General features: G+C 33.4%; 2 protein-coding genes across 4 annotated transcripts; both read right to left on the minus strand.

The window, feature by feature from the left end:
- Positions 1 to 10022: 10022 nt before the first annotated feature.
- On the minus strand, positions 10023 to 10837 carry LOC120210149 (BAG family molecular chaperone regulator 2-like). The gene is made up of 2 exons (XM_039208943.1): positions 10496 to 10837; positions 10023 to 10424 (listed from the first exon to the last, which is right to left on the minus strand). Exons 1-2 carry the CDS (start codon positions 10758 to 10760, stop codon positions 10195 to 10197), a joined length of 495 nt encoding a protein of 164 aa, XP_039064874.1. The 5' UTR covers positions 10761 to 10837; the 3' UTR covers positions 10023 to 10194.
- A 9345-nt stretch (positions 10838 to 20182) lies between these two features.
- Positions 20183 to 23012, minus strand: LOC120210170 (protein WVD2-like 7). Of its 3 annotated transcripts, none has more exons than XM_039208961.1 (9): positions 22799 to 23012; positions 22153 to 22722; positions 21922 to 22077; positions 21451 to 21789; positions 21310 to 21368; positions 21151 to 21225; positions 20959 to 21055; positions 20795 to 20857; positions 20183 to 20714 (listed from the first exon to the last, which is right to left on the minus strand). In XM_039208961.1, the coding sequence occupies exons 1-9, from the start codon at positions 22865 to 22867 to the stop codon at positions 20421 to 20423; spliced, it is 1722 nt and encodes a 573-aa protein (XP_039064892.1). In that variant the 5' UTR covers positions 22868 to 23012; the 3' UTR covers positions 20183 to 20420. The 3 variants fall into 3 exon arrangements, with proteins under 3 accessions (XP_039064892.1, XP_039064893.1, XP_039064891.1); XM_039208962.1 differs by having other exon boundaries at positions 20959 to 21058; positions 21922 to 22062; positions 22799 to 23011; XM_039208960.1 differs by having other exon boundaries at positions 20959 to 21058; positions 22799 to 23011.
- Positions 23013 to 23976: the final 964 nt, after the last annotated feature.

Consider the following 23976-nt stretch of genomic DNA (forward strand, 5'->3'; position numbering starts at 1 on the left):
TTGATTGAAAATTGAAATTATTGAAATGGGGGAATGAATGAATCAAACCTGGGCCTTGGGGTTATATAGTAGCTTTCCAACCATTGAACCAAGCAGATTAACTAGTTCAAGATAGATTACGTATGATATATATTTGAGAAAATAACCTCAGTGACCAAAAATGCCTTATAATATACGATTTTAACCAACATTTTTTGGATTTGCCAAAATGACCAACTAAATTGCAATGCGATCGATAATTCGCAACGCGATCTCCGGTATCGCAAATCAGTTTCCATATTCGCAACGCGATTCTGACTATCGCATTGAGATTTCCCAAATTCGCAATGCGATTACGTAAATCGCAATGCGATTACGTAAATCGCAATGCTAATACGTAAATCGCAATGCGAATATGTGTTTTGCCTCAGTGTGCTCAAACACTAGAAGATGTCGGGTTTGAAAGATGGTCAAGAGTACATCAACTTGGAGCAAGATATAGTTTCATGACGTCTAATAGTGCAGAATCAATCAACGCTCTAAGTCGTCATTCCCGGAAATTACCCATTACTATGTTAATGGAGTTTTTTCGAGCCTGTATTCAACAGTGGTACTACAAGAAAAGAAACCATGCAGGTATTATTTCTTTAAATTCATAACTTATCATATATTTTACTAAGTATTATTTATTTAAATTTACAGGAACATTGGAACATCGTGTTACACCATGGACTGAAAAAAAGATAACGAAACGTGTTGTGAAGTCAACTTCATGGAGAGTTGAACCATGTTCAAACACTTTGTTTGAAGTACTGGATAATAACTTAAATGGACTTGTCGATCTAAATGTAAAGACGTGTAGTTGTATGAAATGGCAAACATCTAGTTATCCGTGTGGCCATGTTATAAAAATTTCTCTTCATCTAAACCAAGATGATTCAAGTGCATACGCTATGGATTGCTACACTACAAAAGTATATCGACAGACTTATGGCGAGATTGTCTACCCTATTCCACATCCTTCTGAGTGGGACATACCAGATGACTTACAAACAGTTTTGCCACCAGCCATGGACAGAAGGCTACCTGGCCGACCAAAAAGTCACGATCGTATACCGTCTAAGGGTGAAGAGAAGAAGAGATCGACATGTAGTCGGTGCAAGGAAAATGGTCATACAAGGTTGACATGTGGATCACCAGTGCCATCATAATCATCTTTTCCTCTACCAAAATATGGATCTTCATCAAAATCTCAATCACAACCGGCTTCACCTTTTGGGACTGTTAACTTAGGTGATTTTTAAATGCAAACGTTGTATTATGTGTATATTATGTGTGAACTTTTAACATTTTCAGTTAGGCATGTATTAGTAACTTGAGTTTGAACATTGCTATGATATGTTCAGTTGTTATCACTTATTAGACATTCATTTGACTATCGCAACGCGAATATGACTATTGCAACACGGAAATGACTATCGCAACGAGAGAATCGCAATGCGAAATAAAAATCGCAACGAGTGAATCGCAATGCGAAAATGAAAATCGCAACGCGAAATTTGCGATAGTCATTTCCGCGCTGCGATAGTCTGTTTTGCATTCAACATAATGCAGATTGAAATCAACAAATCAACTATTACATTTCAATCAATTAAACAAGCACAAATAATAATTATGTACACATCAATTAAACAAATTAACATTTACAAATCATCTTTTACAAATCAATTAAACAATCAAAAAATAATAATGAATTATTTCCTCATCAATTATTGAATCAACTTTTGCACCCATACATCCATTTCACGCAGCTCACTTCAGGATTAACCTGCAAAAACCAAACATTGAATCAACAACACTTTCTACACATCTAAAACCTACAAACAACAAATTATTGAATTCTAGCTACTTAACCAAACATTTTCAAACCAAAAAGAGTATATATGTTTAACAACACTTGAATTTGACTTACAAATTGTTTATGGACACTTTCATAACGCGGATGCAGGTAGGCAGTGTATCGCATATATCGCTCTAGCCATAAAATATCGAAACCACAAGCCTACTGCACCTCTATCTCTATCGGTGGGAGGTAGAAAATGTGTACTTCATGTCGTCAAACGCTCCAAGCACATGCATACGAGAGGACCACAATCCCCTCTGGCTTCCTTCATTTGTTTTGGCGCGGTCTCGTCTCTGATAACTGTAACATTGAACTTCTTTGGCTTCTTATTTCCAGACTTAGTCCAATAATTAATTGCATCCAAGAATTTAGCCAAATGAGAGCTCCATCCCTTAATAATATCTCTCAAATCAGAAAATGATATGTAATTTATCATGCTGTCATATACTATTGTCTTTAGGGATGGGAGCTGAAGGTCGACGAGAAGCCAATGAGTACGGTCCAAAACAGAGATAAACACCTGCATCGAAATGTAATAATTCAAATTGCGCACTTATTTATGAACACCTTTAAAATATTTAAACAAATATACTAACCTTATCGACCTCCCACCATGCAGGATAACGTTTAGCTTGTCCATTAGCCAACACATATGATTCCTGTCGTTGATTCTTCAAGTGAACTACGTGAAAAGACGTCGGCATAATTGTATATCGCGTTTTTATTATATTTTTCTTCAATTTCCTTACAATTAGAAGACGTGTCACCCATGCATCAATATGCTGTTTTACAAAAAAAGGCATATATTAGTGAATTACATAAATTTTAAAAAAAATTAATTAAACTGAAATATAAGAAGAAATATAAGATTTACCCCCCATCGAAATAGCAGTTGTCTTCAACCCCTAATAATACACTCCACCAAGACCGTTCAATCAACAAATGCATATCATCGTTGAGTTTGTATATATCAGCGTAACACCCTTGGCTCCGCTCATGTAGATAAAAATCAACTGCGGTCTTAGCCCAAAGGGTATTATCCAGAATTGTTTCCGGTAGTTGTTTCCTCTCCACTTCATCTGCCGGAATGGTACTGGCCGGTAACTTATACGAAAGCCAACAGTCATCCATCATGTCCGGCACGTGAGGGGGCTTCTCAATAATTCGATATATTACGCCGTATGAATCGGGCTCTAGAATGTTGGGAGGGACCTCTTCAACGATGACAGTGGCCTCTTGAACGGTGGGAGGGGACTCTTGAGGGATGATAGGGCCTCTTGAACGATAGGGGAGTCCTCTTGAACGATGACATGTGAGTCGGGCTTTTTCTTACGGATTCTTCGCATTATTGGGGTGAACGGAGACGTAATGGCACGTACACGCCGTCTGATACGTGAACTCCGTCTTTCAAGAAAAACCCGACGTAGAGCATCCACCTTAGCGGGCCGCTAAAAATAAATTAATACATAAATTAGTAAATAAACAGACATGATATTAAACAGTGAAAACAAAGACAAATATATTTCAAACTTGCTTGGTATTCACCCAAGTCATTATTATATCATTGTTCACAAAATGCATCAGATAACATTCCAGAAGTAAGCACTTATATAAACATTTAAAAGGACAACATATAGGTTTAGTGCAGGTTCAATGACAACATAAAGAGTAGTAGTTTATTCTTGAAACTTATATTTTCAACACTGTGAAGTTAGTATTTGTCTTTTAGTTGAAGTAATGCAATTCATTCAAGTTTCAATTTGCAGAAAAAAATAGAATCTGAAACTTAAAATCGCAACGAATGACTATCGCAACGTGAAAATGACTATCGCAATGCGAAATGAAAATCGCAACAACAAAATCGCAACGTGAAAATGACTATTGCAATGCGAAAATGACTATTGCAATGCGAATTTGACTATCGCAACGAGAGAATTCTTTCGTTTCGATAGTCAAATTCGCATTGCGATAATCATTTTCGCGTTGCGATAGTCATTTTCGCGTTGCGATAGTCATTTTCGCGTTGCGATAGTCATTTTCGCATTGCGATAGTAAACTATTCTTCTTCTGCAAATTGAAACTTGAATGGATTGCATTAATTCAACCAAAAGACAACCAAAAACAAATACTAACTTCACAGGGTTAAAGAATAAATAGTTAAACAGTATTGGCAGCAACCGAATGAATTTTCTAAGCAATCTAAGTGAAATTACGAATAAATTTATCATCAAGTTAAATATGAAAAATATTAAACTTACCTCGTTGCGTAGAGTATGAACCTCGTTCTGCAACGATGCTACAATCTCACGTAGAGCTGCTACCTCACCACGTAAAGTAGACACCTCAACACGCCATGCACCATTGTCATCGCGTAAAGTACCGACCTCCTCACGTAAGGCATTTACCTCATTACGTAACTCCCCTAACTCATCCCGTGGAGGTGGAGGTAGAGAACAGGGAGATAAACGTCGTGGCATCTTTTCCGGTCGCCTATCATGAGGTGATGGTGGAGAAGAGGCTCGATGATGTGACAGAATAGGTGATGACTCTCGTTGTGGAGGTGTATATTCGGGTCGATCAGGTGATAGCTCTGGGTGAGGTGATGACTCTCGAAGTGGTGGCTGCTCATCATCCGTGCCATCAAAAAAAAAGCTTACTAGCTTGCCACCAATCAGTGGCAAGCTCAGCTTCCGTGGGTGTCAGCCTCTGTAATGGAGTATTGGCCTCCTAACAATATAAAAGCTCAAACAAAGTTAAACGTATATTAGTAATAACTTGTTTATAAACATATGGTAGTATTTGTGTTAACTTACATTATTTATTGTAGTATACGGTAGTAAATCTTCCCATTGCTGCAAAGACCGTTTCCTCTTCCAGGAAATATCCCTAGGAATATCATTAGAAGTTTTTAATGCATATGTCTGCATGGCGGGAAAGGCCTCAAATATCCAAATCTACAAACAATATAATAACAAACATTAGTAATTGTTAAAGAATTAATTATAATTTTGGAAACATTATATAAAAATTATTACCTTAAAGGCCCAAATAAAGCCTGACAAAGTGTATTTGGAACCATCGCCACGCAAACGTTTCCAATCATTAAAGGCAGACGACAACTTATTCCATGTAGCTCTCCATAGATACGAACCCCACGGAAACAGGTGACATGCATTTAGGTCCTCTACCAATTTAATTAGATCATTAGGAATAGGTTGTCGGACCTCTCTGCCTAAAAAGCCGGCTTGCAAAAGTATTAGAAGGCATACTCGGACAACATCGACGTCATCCATCCGAGTAAAACCATCTTTCTTATTCAATAATCTCGTCAAGTCTTCCACGTGTAAATTCGACTTCTCCGTTGATAGCTCAGGAAAAACCCGGGAAAACCATGATAGGCGGGTAATATGTCTAGTGTACCGATCTGCATCATCGTGTCCGAAGCGTAGACCGGTGATTAAGCAAAACTCCTCCCGCCCAAAACACGTATACGCCGGTGGAAAATCAAACCATATCTCTTCATCACGACGTTGTATAGTCTCTAGCAGATCGCTAGTCATGGTTTGAAGAAACAGATGGGTCAACATAGCATCTCCACCCGGATGTTGTACTTTCAGCCATAGCTCGAAGCAAGTATCATTAAATATTTTTCTTTGTACAGGTGAAAGCTTCGACACAATTGTTTTGGCCATGCTTACTTTATTTCTTAAGGTCAATTGAGCCGAATAAAAGTTCTGCAAAAAAATAAACATACCAATTTAGATATACCAAAAACTACACTGTGAAGATATGAACAATAAACATAAAGAGTAATAGTTTATTCTTCAAACTTAAATTTGTAACACTGTGAATTTAGTATTTGTTTTTTGGTTGAAGTAATGCAATTCATTCAAGTTTCAATTTGCAGAAGAAGAATAGTTTCTGAAACTTTAAATCGCAACACGACAATGAAAATCGCAACACGAAAATGACTATCGCAACGCGAATTTGACTATCGCAATGCAAGAATCGCAACGCGAAATGAAAATAGCAACGACAGAATCGCATTGCGATAGTCATTCTCGGTTTTAAATACTAAAATTGAAAGAAACTTGAATGGATTGCATTACTTCAACCAAAAGACAAAACAAAGACAAATACTAACTTCACAGGGTTAAAGACTAAACAGTTTAGCAGTATTGGCAGCAATCGAATGAATATAATAAGCAATCTAAGTGAAATGGTTAATCTATTATTAAAAACACCAGTAAACTTATCATCAATTTCAATATGAAAAACCTAATAATAATGCAAAAATTTCAAAATAAAAATAATTAAAAAAAACTAATCCTCGGTGGTTGATTTGGTTGATTTTCCATTTCTGACCGTGAATGATTTCGCCGGAGATGGAGACTGATATCGTCGGCGATGGGGACTGATTTCGTCGGAGATGGGGACGGATGTCGCCTTAGAGAGTGAGAGATGGAGATGAGACTAAGTTGTGATTTAGGGTTTTAGGTTATGAGTTGCGATTACGGGATATACTGTGGACGGTTCAGTGTTTCGATATATTAATATATTCGTGTTTGGAATTTGAAAAAAAAATACGCGTTGGATACGAATGGCGCTATGTAAATCACATTGCGATAGTCAGATTCGCATTGCGATTTACATATTCGCATTGCGATTTACGTATTCGCATTGCGATTTTCCAAATTCGCGTTGCGATTTACGTATTTGCATTGCGAATTAGGAAAATCGCAACGCGAATTTGGGAAATCGCAATGCGATAGTCAGAATCGCGTTGCGAATCTGGAAACTGATTTGCGATACCAGAGATTGCGTTGCGAATTATCGATCGCATTGCGATTTAGTTGGTCATTTTGGCAAATCCAAAAAAAGTTGGTTAAAATCGTATATTATAAGGCTTTTTTGATCACTGAGGTTATTTTCTCTATATATTTTATATATACGTCTAAACTTAAATTTTATTCTAAATTATTAAATCTATTTCATTCTTGTCTTAATCTAAAATATATTTTAATCTTATCACAACTTAAAATTATATTTTATTTTTTATCTTAACTTTTAAAAATATATTTTATTTTATTTTAACTTATTACATATATTATATTATTAAATTAAATTATTAAATATATTATAGTCTTTCCTTAAATTAGTAAATATAATTTATCCTTATTTTAACAAAAATATATATTAAAAATAAGAATAAAATATATCTTTTAACTTAAAAATATATTTTAACATAAAATATATTTAAAAATAAGAATACAATATATACTTTAACTTAAAAATATATGTTAAAATATAATTTAAAAATAAAAATTGAACATAATTTTAAGTTAAGACAAGAATAAAATAGATTTAATAATTTAGAATAAAATATAAGTTTAGACGGATATACAAAATATATACCATATGTAATCTATCTTGAACTAATTAATCTATTTGGTTCAATGGTTAGAAGGCTACTTTATATACCCTGTGTCATGATATTTGGCACTAGTCACATGTGGCATGATCTGATTAGAAGATTAAATTTATTTTAATTTATTAAAATTAGGACCAAATTGATAGAATATATAAGTAACAATGACTAAATATGTAATTATACCAATTCTACTAAATGCCACATCATCACTTTCGTTAACTGTTAATGACTAGTGACTTGATTGAATGCATTTAAATAGTTGGGTGACCCGATTGACAAAAATTCAAAAATGGTGGTCAAAATGGAAAGGGGTTATAGTTAAGTGGTCTCAGATGTAGTTTACCCTTCATTTTATTATAATTATTTATAGTATCATGACAATGATTTGTTCCAATTTTTTTTTACTTTCTCTAACCATATAAGATTTGGGTATTTTATATTTTTTCACTTTAAAATGTTATTTATATATCAAATACAATCTAAAATTATGATATATATTCATAATATTATATTTTAAAGGAAGTATTTTGATGGTAAAATATTGATGATAGTTAAAAAGAGTCAAATAATCTATGAGAAGAAAGAATTTGCAAACAATTATAGTCAAAAAATCAAATTGAGTAAAATGCAAAGGTAAGGGAAAAAATAAAAAGAGATTAATGTTTTAGTAAAAAAATAAGAATTGAAGTTACATAGGTATTCTAATGTGATATATGAGTATGTGGTTCAAATTTGGTAAAAAACAGACCTAAAATAAAAGATGAAGTGAAGAAATAAGAAAATTATGAAAAATTGAGGGACTAAATTGAAAAATAGAAAAAAAATTTATCAAAAAGCGAAATTGAAAGTACATATATATTCTATGGTGGTTTAATAGTATGTGGTTCAAATTTGATAAAAACAGACTTAAAATAAAGGATGAATTAAAGGGGAAAAAAGGAAATTATGAAAAATTGAGGGATTAAACTTAAAAAAATAGGAACAATGTTATCAAAAAGAGAAATTGAAAGTAAATAGGTATTCTAATGTGGAATATGAGTATGGTTCAAATTTGGTAAAAAAAAAGACCTAAAATAAAGGATGAAGCGAAGAAATAAGGAAATTATGAAAAACTGAGGGACTAAATTGAAAAATAGAAAATTTATTATCAAAAAGAGAAATTGAAAGTACATATGTATTATACGGTGGTTTAGGAGTATGTGGTTCAAATTTGATAAAAACGAACTTAAAATAAATGATGAATTGAAAAAAAAAGAAATTATGAAAAATTGAGGGATTAAACTGAAAAAATAGAAAAAAGTATCAAAAAGAGAAACTGAAAGTACATATGTATTCAACTATAGTTTAGGAACATGTGGTTCAAATTTGATAAAAATAGACTTAAAATAAAGGATGAATTGAAGAAAAAAAAAGGAAATTATGAAAAATTGAGGGAATAAATTGAAAAATAAAAAATTTGTTATTGGAAAGATACTTTGAAAGTACATAGTATTCTACGATAATTTAGGAGCATATGGTTCAAATTTGGTAAAAACATACTTAAAATAAAGGAAGAAGAGAAGAAAAAAAGAAAATTATGAAAAAATTGAGAGACTAAATTGAAAAATAGAAAATTTGTTATCAAAAAATAGAAATTAAAAGAACATATATATTCTACGATGGTTTAGGAGCATGTCGTTTAAATTTGGTAAAAAAAAGATTTAAAATAAATAATGAAATCAATGACTAAATTGTAAAACTGTCAAAATATTTAGTCAACATTTTGATTTTTCGAATAACTCGAAATTTCAAAATTTCAATTCGACTAGAACTCAAAAATCGAATTGATAATTCGAGTTGACTCGAATAATTCTACTAGAATAATTTAAGATTAAAAAATAATCAATTTTTCGAGTCGAATCAAATCAAGTTTTTCTCACCCTACCTGAATCAATCACTTAAGAGAGGTGATAAAAACAAATATTACCTAATTTAAGACATAAAAAATGTAATACCTTTCAATGGGACCATATATATGTGTTTGGGCCTAGGAATCAAATATTTTTTCCGTTTTGCTGTTATTAATGGTATTGGCAATGATTTTGACTCTACGACGGACCTAACTTTCTGCTTAAGCATTTGATTCAACTGCATATAAGCCATCAATTGCCGCTCTTATTTATTCCTTTTAAAGTTTTACATTTTAATATTTTCTCTTGTATAAATTATGTTCGTTTGTTATTAATTATGTATACATATTGTAATTCCATGATGATTATTATTAATTTTTTAATTATTGAATACGCACATAAATCCTGCAAAGACACAAATGCTCAAATTCAAGACTTTAAAGAAGAATAACACTTATTTTAACCATTGAGACCGCTTGATGTATTCTATTTTATTGAGTTTTTAAAATGTTTGATTTTGGTATATATATGTGTGTTATAATCAGGGACGAATGCATGATTTTACGTTAGGAGACAAACTTATAAAAATTTAAGGGGAGACAAACTTATAAAATTTTAGGGGACTATAACATATTTTTAATAAAAAAAATATAAAGAAAACGTCTAAAACATATAAAAAAAATTTAAAAAATTTAGGAAGCAACCTCTACCAACCCTATTATAATACTAAATTCACTTTAAAATAAAAAGAAAAACTGTTACAATACTTAAAACTTGTGACTTAAAAACTGTTACACTTTATAAACACATTAAATAACCTGAAAATGAGGTGGACATGCATGGGCATTGAAATTAAACTATGTAGTTTGGATACAACCAAGTCCCTAACCTAATCAAACTGAAATATATAATAACACTTCACCATATTTTAACACTTTTGGTGTGTGGTGAGTGCATACAAGTCAGCATTAATAATGTAGTTTATAATAATATCATACACTAATGGTGCGATAAGCAGTAGGGATTGTTGATGTCAATCTACGAAGCTTCTTCATCTCTTGAATGGCTGGATCTTGTAGTAAAAGTAAAACCACTTTGTCTTTGTCTCCCACACCAACCATGTGCAAGTATTCACCGTCTTCCCTTTCTTTCCCTTTGAATAACACCCTCTGCTCTCTTGGCTCCATACTTGTCACCAATGACAATATCATCTTCAACTCCCCTGATAATTATACCAAATCAATACCATCTACAATCACTAATTCGATTTAAACTGTGTATTAAAAAGCTTACCGAAAGTGGAAGTTGGTTCGATGGAGGTATTCTGCCATTGAGAGACGGTCGAGACTCTAACGACGATGGTCCCTTCTCCGCCGGCACTCGAACCGGTGTCTCTCCTTTGAACGAGCATCCCACCGGGCCTAAGTTCCCATTTGATTTCACTGTTGTTGTTGCTGCAGTTCGCAACACCCTTTTGATCACCACCTTTGACGTTATTTCCTCGAATGCCAAACTTGAAGCTGCCTCTGCACAACTTTTTAGACTTAAACTTCATCATATTTCTTGTCGTTGGTTTTAACGGCTGAGATGGATTTGTGTTTAAGAAAGAGTTTAAGAAGGTATAGAGATGGTAGGAGTAGGGGGTTATATGATACTCCAGAGAAGAGAAATGGGATGAATGAAGGTAGCACATGGGGTGGTGGGTGCCTATGGAACACGCTTGCTTGATTGGCGGGCCAAACGCCTAAAACATAGGTCGGCTGCCAAATATATTTTGCTCATTCATTTTATGCATTTTAGGATCATTATTTTTATGGGTGTCTATTTGGATATGTAACTGTATAAGTTAATATCGATAAAAATATAGATGGAGACGTATTAAATTTTAATCTGAATGATATTTGATAAAAATAAATTATCTTATAAGTTTCGAGTAATTTTTTTTTTAGTTTAGATGAGAGAAAATGACTGTTGGTCGGTAAAAAAAATGAAGAAGAGATAAAAGGTTGCGAGAATGGACAGGGTTCCAACCCCTTTTTGGAATGTGTTACAGGGTATTTACAATGAGTTTTAGTGTGTTGTCAATTGTATGATTATTCGTATATCAACAATCGTTGCAAATCTGGTAAGAGTTTGAATTTCTCTTTGATAAATTATGTGAATTTATCATAGATTTTATCTATGAAGCTAGTCTACGATCTTGTTTATGTTGAAAATTAAAACAAACTTTCGGTGGAAAGTTGAGATTAAATTAATTCCACCGAAAGTTGCACAATGGTGAAGTCAAAAGTTGGCTTGGTTTTGTTGAGTTTTTTGCAATAGTAAAATCTCAATTTTAGTCATTGTACTTTAGGGTATTTACAAGATTAGTCCTTAAGCTTCAACTATAAATACCCTAACCCATTTAGCTTCAAAATCATCCCAAATCATTCTAGCTTTATCCCAATATTAGAGAATTTAGAGAGTTTTCTTGAGAGTTGTTTTCTCATTTTTATCAAGAGAGAATTGTTATTGTTTTCTCCTTGTTAGATCGAGAGAAGTTGTAATTCATATTTTCTCATAGTGAAATTCTTCTATCGTTGCCCGTGGTTTTTACCCTATATTATTTAGGGATTTTCCACGTAAAATTTGTGTATTCTTTATCTTATTTTTTATTTTCTTAAATTATCAGTTGCGATTTTGCTCTATCCGATAGCCGTATTCCGCAACAATTGGTATCAAAGCCAGATTTGAGTGTGTAATATCTACTTATTATTTTTGTGGTTGCCACCAAAAGGTGGATCCTCCAACATAAGAAAGTAAGAAGGTATTACCCATTCTTTGAAGGTTCTAGATAACTATTCACGATAGTGAAATAGTGGGAGCTATCAGTAAAAGAAACTATGACAACGAAATTTGATATTGAAAAATTCAATGGGAGAAATTTCTCATTGTGAAAATTGAAGATGAAGGCCATCATGAGGAAAAACGGTTATCTAGCAACTATCAGTGAAAGACCGGTAGATTTAACAGATGACAACAAATAGATCGAAATGGACGGGAATGCTATGACAAACTTTCATCTAGCATTAGCAGATAAAGTATTGTCAAGCATCGAGGAGAAGAAGACAACTAAGGAGATATGAGATCATCTCACCAAACTGTACGAGGCCACATCGCTACACAATAAAATTTTCTTTAAGAGAAAATTGTATACTCTTTGTATGCCATAATCTACTTCAGCGACGGAGCACTTAAACACACTGAACACTTTATTTTCTCAGCTTACATCCTTAAGATGTACAATAGGAGAACAAGAACGGGTTGAACTTCTACTTCAAAGTCTACATGATTCGTATGATCAACTTATCATCAACTTGACAAACAGTAATGTCACCAGTCTAGTATTCGATAACGTTACAGCTGTTGTTCTACAAGAAGAAAATTGGCGCAAGAACAAGTAAATATGCAACAAGCAGAAGTATTGACAACGATGAGAGAGAGATCAACAGAACGTGACCAAAGCAGCAGTCACAAACATGGTATATCAAAGTCGAGGAGCAAGAAGAATTTAAAGTGCTATAACTGTGGAAAGAAGGGTCACTTGAAGAAGGATTGTTGGAGTTTAAATAAAAACTCCAATCCACAAGGCAATACCGCAAACACTTCAGATGATGAAGATGCTCTATGTTGTGAAGCGTCAACCACCGTGGAAGGTAGAAAGAGATTTACAGATATATGGCTCATTGATTCATGAGCAACACATCACATGACTTCAAGAAGAGAATGGTTCCATCATTATGAACCTGTCTCAGGAGGATCTGTGTATAGTTCCAATGATTATACCTTAGAGATCGTTGGCGTGAAAACCATCAAGTTGAAGATGAATGGTAGAACAATTAAAGTTGTTCGAGATGTGCGACACGTGAAAGGCCTGAAGAAAATTTATTATCCTATGGATTGTTGGATAATAATGCAAAAAAGATTGAAACATGGAAAGGAATCATAAAGGTGTTCCGTGGAGCGCTTGTAGTGATGAAAGGCGAAAAGATAGTTACAAACTTGTACATGCTGAAGGGAGAGACTTTGCAAGAAGCAAAAGCCTATGTTGCCTCATGTAGTTCCTATTCTGTAATGCTATGGCATCAGAAACTTGAACACATATCAGAACAAGGAATGAAAGTCCTTGTGGAGCAAAAGCTACTTCCAGGCTTAACAAAGGTATTACTTACTTTGTGTGAGCATTGCATAACAAGTAAGCAGCACCGGTTGAAATTAAACACATCAAATTCTAGAGGAAAAAGTGTTCTAGAATTGGTTCACTCTGACATATGGCAAGCACCAGTTACATCCCTAGGCGGAGTAAAATATTTTGTCTCATTTATTGATGACTACTCCAAAAAATGTTGGGTGTACCCTATTAAGAAGAAGTCAGATGTGTTTTTCACTTTTAAAAACTTCAAAGTGCGGGTGGAACTTGATTCTGGAAGTAAGATCAAGTGTTTCAGAACTGATAATGGAGAAGAATACACAAGTGAAGAATTTGATGACTTTTGCAAGAAATAAGGCATCAAAAGACAATTCACAGTGACAAACACTCCTCAACAAAATGGAGTGGCAGAGCAGATGAACATAACCTTGTTAGAAAGAACAAGAGCAATGTTGATAGTTGCAAGCCTAGAAAAATCATTTTGGGCAGAAGCAGTCAATACTGCATGTTATTTGGTGAATCGAGCTCCATTAACTACAATAGAGCTGAGGACACCAATGGAGATGTGGACTGGTAAACCAGTTGATTATTCAAACCTCCATGTATTTGGAAGTATAGTGTACATGATGTAAAACTCCCAAGAAATTTCAAAGTTGGATAAAAAATCCAGGAAATGCAAATTCTTGGGGTATGTTAATGGAGTAAAGGGGTATCGCTTGTGGGATCCCACTGCCCGCAAAGTGATCATTAGCATGGATGTTTTCTTTGTAGAAGATAAACTACAAAGAAAAGAAGAAGATGATAGCGCTTAAAAGTAAGAAACTACACAGATATATGTGGAAAAAGAGTTTGAACAAGAAGATTCTTCTGAAGTAGAACCAGCACATGATGAACAAGAACCAGAGAGTTCTGAAACTCCAACAACTCGTCAATCAGATCGTATGAGAATACGTCCCAATTGACACTCAGATTATGTTATAGAAGGAAATATTGCATACTGCCTTTTAGCAGGGGACGGTGAGCCATCAACATTTCAAGAGGCAATAAACAGCTCAGATGCTTTACTGTGGATGATGGCAATGCAAGAAGAAATTGAAGCCCTTCATAAAAATAATAATGCCGCTACCATAAGGAAGGAAGCCAATTGGTAACAAATGGGTCTTCAAAATCAAGCAAAATGGTGACAATCAAGTAGAGAGGTATCGTGCAAGACTAGTGGTAAAAGGATATGCTCAAAAAGAATGTATTGATTTTAATGAAATATTTTCTCATGTGGTTCGACTAACAACAGTTCGAGTAGTTTTGGCAATGTGTTCTACATTGAACTTACATTTAGAGCAGCTAGATGTTAAAACAGCTTTTCTTCATAGAAATATTAAAGAAGGGATTTACATGCTCCAGCCTGAAGGTTTTTAAGAAAAAGAAAAGAACTTGGTTTGCAGGTTGAACAAATATCTGTACGGTCTAAAGCAGGCTCCAAGGTATTGGTATAAGAGATTTGATTCATTCATTATGTGCCTTGGATACAACAGACTTAATGCAGACCCTTGTGCTTATTTCAAGAGGTCTGGTGATAACAATTTTGTTATATTGTTGTTTTTTATGGATGACATGTTGGTTGCAGGACTCAACAAAGATCATATTGAATAATTGAAGGCACAACTGGCTAGAGAATTTGAAATGAAGGACTTGGGATCAACAAACAAGATTCTAGGAATGCAAATTCACCGAGACAGAAGTAATAGGAAGATTTGGCTTTCACAAAAGAATTACTTGAAGAAGATCTTGTCACGATTCAACATGCAAAATTGTAAGCCAATTTCTACCCCTCTTCCTATTAACTTCAAATTATCCTCCAGTATGAGTCCTAGCAGTGAACAAGAGATGATGGAGATATCTCAAGTGCCGCATGTATCAGCAGTGAGAAGTTTAATGTTCACTATGATATGCAAAAGACCAGACATTGCACAAGCAGTGAGAGTGGTTAGTCGATACCTGACGAATCTAGGCAAAGAGCATTGGAATACAATAAATATGATCCTGAGATACATCAAAGGGACCTCAAATATTGCATTATGTTACGGAGGATCAATCTTACTAATCAATGGACATGTAGATTCTGACTATGGAGGGGATTTGGATAAAAGCAAATCTACTACAGGATATGTGTTCAAAGTTGCTGGTGGAGCTGTAAGATGGGTTTCAAAATTACAGTCAGTTGTGGCTACATCCACAATATATGCAGAATATGTAGCAGCTATACAAGCCAGTAAAGAAGCAATTTGGTTGAAGATGCTATTGGAGGAGCTTGGGCACAATCAAGAGTATGTCTCTTTGTTTTGTGACAGTCAAAGCGCCTTGCATCTAGCAAGGAATCCAACATTTCATTCAAGGACAAAGCACATGCGAGTTCAATACCATTTCATTAGTGAAAAGGTGGACGAAGGGACGATAGATATGCAGAAGATCCATACCAAAGACAACATAGCAGATTTCATGACGAAGTCGATCAATGTTGATAAATTTACTTGGTTTCGATCCTCTTGTGGACTGACAGAAACATAAGCAACATGAAGGTACAAGGTAGAAAGAATGGTGTGAAGATATGATTGTTTCACTCAAATCTTCAAGCGAGAGATTGTTGAAAATTAAAACAAACTTTCGGTGGAAAGTTGGGATTAAATTAATTCCACCGAAAGTTGCACAATGGTGAAGTCAAAAGTTGGCTTGATTTTGTTGATTTTTTGGCAATGATAAAATTTCAATTTTAGTCATTGTACTTTAGGGTATTTACAAGATTAGTCATTAAGCTTCAACTACCCATTTAGCTTCAAAATCATCCCAAATCATTCTAGCTTTCTCCCAATACTAGATAATTTAGGGAGTTTTCTTGAGAGTTGTTTTCTCCTTTTTATCAAGAGAGAATTGTTATTGTTTTCTCCTTGTTAGATCGAGAGAAGTTGTAATTCCTATTTTCTTATAGTGAAATTCTTCTACCGTTGCCCGTGGTTTTTACCCTATATTATTTAAGGGTTTTCCACGTAAAATTTGTATATTATTTATCTTCATTTTTATTTTCTCAAATTATCAGTTGCGATTTTGCTCTATCCGATAGACATATTCCACAAACAGTTTATGTGTTGTAATTGACTAGGAGTTTATGTTCAGTGGACGTGAGCTAGTTTGAGACTTAAGTAAAATGACATGTTTGGAAGCTTTGGTTAGTACAACAATACTGAAATTATTCAATATCGACTTAAAACTAATATAAATAGAAGTTTGATATTAGCTTTAAATAAATATTTAATACCATACTTTAAAAGTGATTGTATAAATCAAATAATTAAAACTTAAACAACTTATGATGAGATATTCTTTTAATCCAAACTGCACTTAAAAGAAAAGAAAAAGTATTAGCATTGAATCATTTTTTTTCATCCTATCATATTCCCAAAAGATGATGAGAAAAAATTAAAAGGAGAGGAAGGTTAATCCGATCCAAAATTGTCAACCATAATATAAAAGATGATGGAACATATGCAAAGAAAAAGAAGAAATTGAGCTGTTTTTAGGCTTAGTTTATTTACGGTTAAGTTTCGTTAGGTGGGTCGTGTCTTTTCGGATGTTTTAAGAGTGTGTTTGGTTCACAGAATGTAAGATTATCAGCGGGAATGAAAGATTATTAGGGAATAGGGTTACTGAGAATATTGTATTTTGTGTTTGGTTGGTTTAGCAGAAATGTAAGATTACCGTGTTTGGTTAAATGAATAAAAGATTATTGGAATGTATAGACCAAATTGTCCTTTTTATAAATTTGTTTTTTAACAAGTTGGAAAATATTTATATATTTTCTTTAAAAGATTTAAATTTATATAATTTATATAATTTTTTTACAAGATTGAAAATATAAAAAGGTTTAATGAAAGGGTAAAATTTTATTTTAAAACCTGAACTTCATATAAAATTTTAATTATAGATTTTTTTGTAAATTTAAAAGAGTTTAAGGATAAATTTGTAATTTAACCTTCGTAGAATTTTTACTATTCAATGACAGGATAATGATAAATTTGAAAGAACATTTTTTAAGGACATTTTAGTCCAAAACACCGGTAATCCAACAATACCTAAGGCAAGGGAGGTAATGACATTCCCGGTAATATACCCAAAAAAATTCACTATTGGTAATGTAAGATTACCAGGAATGACATTCCCGACCAACCAAACGGGGGAATGCGGATTCCATTCCCATGTGAATCTCACATTTCCCAACGGGTGTGTTTAGTTCATGGAATGTAAGATTACCAGTGAGAATAAAAGATTATCAGAGAATAAGATTAATGGGAATGTTGTATTTTGTGTTTGGTTGGTTTAGTAGGAATGTAAGATTACCGTGTTTGGTTAAAGGAATAAAAGATTATTGGAATGTATATTTGACCAAATTGTCTTTATTATATATTTGTTTTTTTAACAAGTTGGAAAATATTTATATATATTTTCTTTTAAAATTTAAATTCGTACAATTTATATACTTTTTTTTTACAAAATTGAAAATATAAAAAGGTTTAATAGAAGGATAAAATTTTATTTTAACCCCTTAACTTCATATAAAATTTTAATTATAGATTTTTTTTGTAAATCTAAAATAGTTTAAGAATAAATTTGTAATTTAACATTCGTAGAAGTTTTATTATTCAATGACAGAATAAAGATATTTTTGAAAAGGAAAAAAATTTTAAGGGCATTTTAGTCCAAAACGTCGGTAATCCAATAATACCTAAGGAAAGGGAGGTAATGACATTCCCGATAATATGCCCAAACAAATCCACTATTGGTAATGTAAGATTACCGGGAATGACATTCCCGGCAAACCAAACGGAAGAATGTGAATTCCATTCCCATGGGAATCTCATATTCCCCAACCAAACACACCCTAAAGGTTTACTCTTTATGTATGGGTGGTTAATTATTTTATATGGGTTTCAAACTCTCAACCCATGTGGGAAGAGAAGAGATAGGGGTTCCTTTTTTGTGTCTCAGATATTAATTTAATTGTTTTGTGGTGCTAAATTAAAGGGATAATTAGAGTTAATTGAATTCAACTTGATTTGATTCGATTTGACTTGAGAAGTATATCTCTTCCATCTGAACTCAACCTTATTCAAGAAGCATGTTTCCTCTATTTGAACTTGATTTGATTTGAATTTTGGGGTAAACACTAGCATCCGACTCAACCTAACTAACTTATCTAACATATTTTTATTTGGTAAAATAGACCTAATTGGGAAAAAAAAAATTACAGAGAGATTAATATTATAAAAATTATTCCTAAATTTATTGGAGAAAATTATACCATTATCTATAATCAGGTCGAGTCGAAGATTTTTAACCTAAATTTGAACTCAATCCAATATGAACTTAAACCCAAAATAAAAAGAAATTTCTCTTATCGAATTAAATTGTGATCCCTAAATAGAAGCATCGAGCAAATAATATAAAAGTGCATAGGTATTGGTCCTGCATAGGAGAGACATATATTCATCATTTTAAGCCAAAGATTTTATGCTCATGGAAGAGTGATTTCAAAGCTCAATCATGCACTTTCATCAGTGGTGTTATATGTCTCTTTATCCATCCATATTTGATTCCTTTTTATATATTTTTAATCATAGTAACATATACAAATGGTGTTTTATTTGTTATTTTATTGATAATAAAAATGATTGAAATTCTCAGTATCCAACATATGAATCTTCCTTTCAAAGACTAGGGCTAGGAATAATACACAATTAATACTCAATCAAACTTCTCAATAAAAGCTAAACAAAACACATTATACTTGGAAGAAAATCTAGGAATTACTCATATTCATATTATTCATAACCATATATATTACTAGGAACAAACGAATGATTTTATGTTAGAAGACGAATTATAAAATTTTAAAGGGGAGAAACTTATAAAAACTTAGGAGGAGAAACACATTTTCAATAAAAAAATACAAAAAAAATATAAAAATTTAAAATTTTTCAGAAGTGACGACAACCCTGCTAGCCGCTCTCAGTTCGTCCATATATATTACAAATACAATCATTGAGTTTGAGTATATGTATGAACTTAATTTAAATTAGTAATACTTTTAAAAGTACGATGAAAAGTGATTTTAAAATGATCCAATACATCAAGGCTGACTGCTGGTGCTTAAAGTTCCATACTTCGTTATAAATTGTGGTTTATTTAAAGCAGTTGATCCGGAGGACTCCTTGTGCAATTGGTTCAAAGTTAACGATGCCAACAATTGTATTCTGTATTTAGAACACTTTCTCTTTTCATTTATAGCTAGTTTCTGTATGCTATTCTTTATATGAGATCTAACAGATGAACGAATTCCCTTTCACTTGAATCAGTCCCCAGATTTAGGGCTGAATAAGGAGATCGAGAAACCAATCCGAACAGCACTACGCCGTTCAATTCGATTCAGGTTTTTTATTTTGCGGTTCGATTTCAATCCGATTTAAATGTTGAGTTTGAAAAATAGTGAATAGTTAAAAACCGTAGAACCAAACTGAAAATTACGATTTTTATGTCATTATGTTTCGGTTCATGTAGTGTGATCTAGTTAATCTTTTATCAAAAAACTGAACCGAACCGAACCGACTATACCCCAGATTCCATAGCCTGTTTCAGGTTTCTGAATGCCCTTAAATTTCTGAAAATCCTTTATTAATATTTAATATTCACGCAGTCTTGGATATACTCCATGTTACTTGAACCCGAAGTTATCAAATCGAAAGTGCTCCAAAACATATTTCAGGGAACAAGAAGTTTTTGACAAAATGTTGTTAAATAGTACTCTACTAATTACAGAAAGAAATGCTGCACACAGATATGAATTGGCTACGATATGGAAGGGATTATTTTGTTTTACAGCCTCTCCATTTCATCCAATTCTAGGCATCCTGCATTAGAATTGAGTAATATTTTGGGATTCATACAACTAACATGCGGAATTTTACAATGTTGTGTAAAGCCTTATGCATGCTGGATGTTTGATGATGCATTCTCATCAGCAGTCGTCGCAATCTGTGAAGCAAGAGAACGAGCTGACATTCGGTCTTTCTTATGAATGAAGCAAGTGTTCTTAATCGAAGACTTCCAATGAGGAAGAGAGTGTTTGCTGGGAGTGGATTTTCTTCCTATGGAAGGTGATTCCAGTTTCTTTTGAATCTGATCTTTGGGTTTTATATCTTTATAAAAATCTGGCAATGGTCTTGCCTTGAAGCAGAAGCTTTGTCGTAGTTTCTTGAGTTCGGTCACTGCTTTTTCCTGCAACAGTATCTACTTACCTCAGATATGTTCTACTTGATGATTTCATCATTTGATCCTATAAAGAAAAAAAAAGTAACCTCGAGTGTTGTTTGCTGCTGTACTTTTTGTTCCTGAATAACATTGAATTTTTCTTCGAGCCTCTGGAAAGGGTTGGAGAAAATGGTAAAACTTAATGAATCCATCGACGAACTTCATATACAACACAGTAAATGTAAAGCAGATGGTTTATATTGAGACTTGCCTGTTTTCTTCTAGCAGCTCTTTCTTCAGTTCTCAAACTGAAAGATGCAAATATACCAGGTGACTGTGATTTGTTTCTGGAACCACTCAAAATCCTTCTTCTAGAAAACAAAAACAAAAAGAAATTATAACTTCAAAGTCCCTTGCACTATGAACAATTTGCAGTAATCAAAGAGGGAAAAAAGTATATTACTCTGTAGGAAGAAAGCTCCATTTTCCGCGTGCTGTTTTGCTGACACTGGCTGAGGAATCAACTGGTGTTCTAGCACTGTAATGCATGCATATGAGATAGTGGTTTAAACATTAATGTTTCAAACATTTCCTAGTTTCAATAACAAGAATCGGATTATACCTTCGGTTTTCGGACCAAGGGGTGGCTGAGGATTGTTTCAGTTTTCCACTTACAGAAGCCTGCAATACATAAATGAAACCGAGTTCATCAACCGGATACTGGAAGTAGAACATGATAGTAAATTGTGGACAAAAACGGAACCTTGTTTGGAGTCCTTAAAGGTGTTGGGAATTCTTTAGATGCTTTACAGTTTGAGTCAGTTCTTGGACCAGTTAATTTACTGAGTTCTTTTGCAGGGGTGAAGTTAATAGACTTGTGGCTCGGTTTTGGTGTTGATCTCTTTCTTTCAGATATACCAATTGCAGGCTTCTTGGCCCTTGGAGTGAGATTGTTTCCATTGTTGGGACGAAGCGGAGCTTTGAATTTCGAAGGTGAAGATGGAACCTTGGATGTCCTCGCATTACCTGACACCTTTGAGGAACAATGTGAAGGTTTCCTCTTGCTTGTTACCTCAAATTCATCTTGATTTGTTTTGCCATGCTGCAACAATGTTAAAACTATGTTATTTAGATTCGGGTTTGAGTACTCGGTAGGTACACATAAATGTCAGAAACAAGTATGTTAGAAAACATTGAAATCAAAACAATGGAGATTTGGATAATCTTGTTTGACCTTGATTAGAGGTTTCTCCATTTGAGTTCCTTCACTGAGCTCCAATTCTGTATTATATTCACCAGCTGACACCTTTGAGGAAGAATATGAAGGTTTCTTCTTGCTTGTTACCTCAGGTTCATCTTCATTTGTTTTGCCACTCTGCATAACAGTATTCTATGTTTTTCGTATATTTAGAGGATCCCATGTTCGAAAACAGATCGAAACAAAGAGTGACACAGAATTGTTTACCTCAAGTAGAGGCTTCTTCATTTGAGTCCCTTCACTGAGCTCCAGTTCTTTATCATATTCAGGCAGTTTTGTCTGGTTAACTTGAACACAATTGTTCTTCACTTGGGTTGTTTCTTTAACCTCCAAATCTCTAATTTCACCCTTAAAAACAACCCCATTCTTTTCAAAAGTTTCATTTTTCATATTATTCTCCAAAAGAACCTGGGGTTCATCAACTGAATCAGCTCCTACACCCATATTTCTGCTCCCACTCTTCACAAATTCTGAATTATTCTCTTTACATTCATAAACGAAGCCACTTTCTGCACTTGAGGGCTTGTTTTCTTGGCGAACGGCCTCAGTTTCAGCAGCATTTTTGGCTTGTTCGAGCATGGCGGCTGCTTTCCTAGCAGCAAGGGTCTTGTAATGAGCTTCAAAAAATGCTTTCTTTTGAGCCACTGAACCAGGCCTCGCATATCTCTCGGCTTCTTCAACATATTTGTTATGAGAAAACGCCGACCACTTCTCCCAAGACAGAGATTCCGACATGAATCTCCCGAATGATATCGACTGTCCAAGACCATGGTTTCCCTGAAAAAAAAAACCATTTTTTAAAATTTGGAATCTTTTAACAAAATGTAAAGAAAGAATCTTTAATGATTATGACCTCCTTGGAATCATGGGGAAGGCCTGCAGTGTAAGAAAATGGTTGCATGAGACAAGCTGAGTCTCCCATGTCTGTTCCCAAACCACTAATCTTTAACAATTATGCAGTGTATGTCTTCCACTGAACTATTGAGAGAAAACAAAGACATTTAAATTTGAAATTCAAATGATAAGAGTAACAGTGGAGGAGGCCATTGGAGATGAGAAAAGTGAAGTTCAAATTTTCAGACCAATCTTTATTTTATTATCTAAAGTGGGGTCATAAAACGAGTTTCCATATTTTAAACAGAAAAAATCATCTTCATCTTGGGGCCCACTTGTCGAACATGAAAAGTCTTTTTAACGTCCATATTGTTGGATACATTTTTTTCCAGATGTTTTAAAACTATGCGTGTGTTTGGTTCGGAGAATGTGAGATTTTTATTGGAATAGAATCCACATTTTTTTCGTTTGGTTGGCCGAAAACATCATTTTCGGTAATCTTACATTACTAATAGTGGGTTTTTTTTGGTATATTATCGAGAATGTCATTATTTCTCTTTCTTTAGGCATTGTTGGATTACCAACATTTTGGACTAAAATGTACTTAAATTTTTTTTCTTAAAAAATATCCTTATTTTATCATTGAATAATAAAAATTTTACAAAGGTTAAATTATAAATTTATCTTTAAATTATTTTAGATTTACAAAAAAAAATCTATAATTAAAATTTTATATGAAATTCAAGGTTTAAAATAAAATTTTACCCTTTCATTAAACCTTTTTATATTTTCAATTTTGTAAAAGAAATTATATAAATTTTATGAATTTAAATTTTTTAAAGAAAATATATAAATATTTTCCAACTTAAAAAATATATATATATAATAAGGATAATTTGGTCAAATATACATTTCAATAATCTTTTATTCCCCTAACCAAACACGGTAATCTTACATTCCTGCTAAACCAACCAAACACAAAATATAACATTCTCAGTAATCCTATTCCATGGTAATCTTTTATTCCCACTGATAATATTATATTTCGTGAACCAAACGCACCCTTGGTCGTCTATCTATTTTTAGGATTTTATTTTGACCATCTATATATTTTTTAAAATTATATTTAATATTATGTTTTGTTTTCGTTTTGATACTTGATACTCCACTGTTAAAAATATAATGACGATATTAATA

The sequence above is a fragment of the Hibiscus syriacus genome, unplaced genomic scaffold (genome assembly GCF_006381635.1).
Source record: "Hibiscus syriacus cultivar Baekdansim isolate YM2019G1 unplaced genomic scaffold, ASM638163v2 tig00109916_pilon, whole genome shotgun sequence".
Classification (NCBI taxonomy): domain Eukaryota; kingdom Viridiplantae; phylum Streptophyta; class Magnoliopsida; order Malvales; family Malvaceae; genus Hibiscus; species Hibiscus syriacus.

What these genes read in the sequence shown, in the direction of transcription:
- LOC120210149 (XM_039208943.1), bottom strand. Translation starts at nt 10,760, where the DNA reads ATGATGAAGTTTAAGTCTAAAAAGTTGTGCAGAGGCAGCTTCAAGTTT. An exon ending in CGAACCAACTTCCACTTTCG is followed by an intron (nt 10,425 to 10,495) that starts GTAAGCTTTTTA and finishes TATAATTATCAG; the next exon opens with GGGAGTTGAAGATGATATTG.
- LOC120210170 (XM_039208960.1), bottom strand. Translation starts at nt 22,867, where the DNA reads ATGGGAGACTCAGCTTGTCTCATGCAACCATTTTCTTACACTGCAGGC. An exon ending in TGGAGCTTTCTTCCTACAGA is followed by an intron (nt 21,059 to 21,150) that starts GTAATATACTTT and finishes TTTGTTTTCTAG; the next exon opens with AAGAAGGATTTTGAGTGGTT. An exon ending in AGCAGCAAACAACACTCGAG is followed by an intron (nt 20,715 to 20,794) that starts GTTACTTTTTTT and finishes ATACTGTTGCAG; the next exon opens with GAAAAAGCAGTGACCGAACT.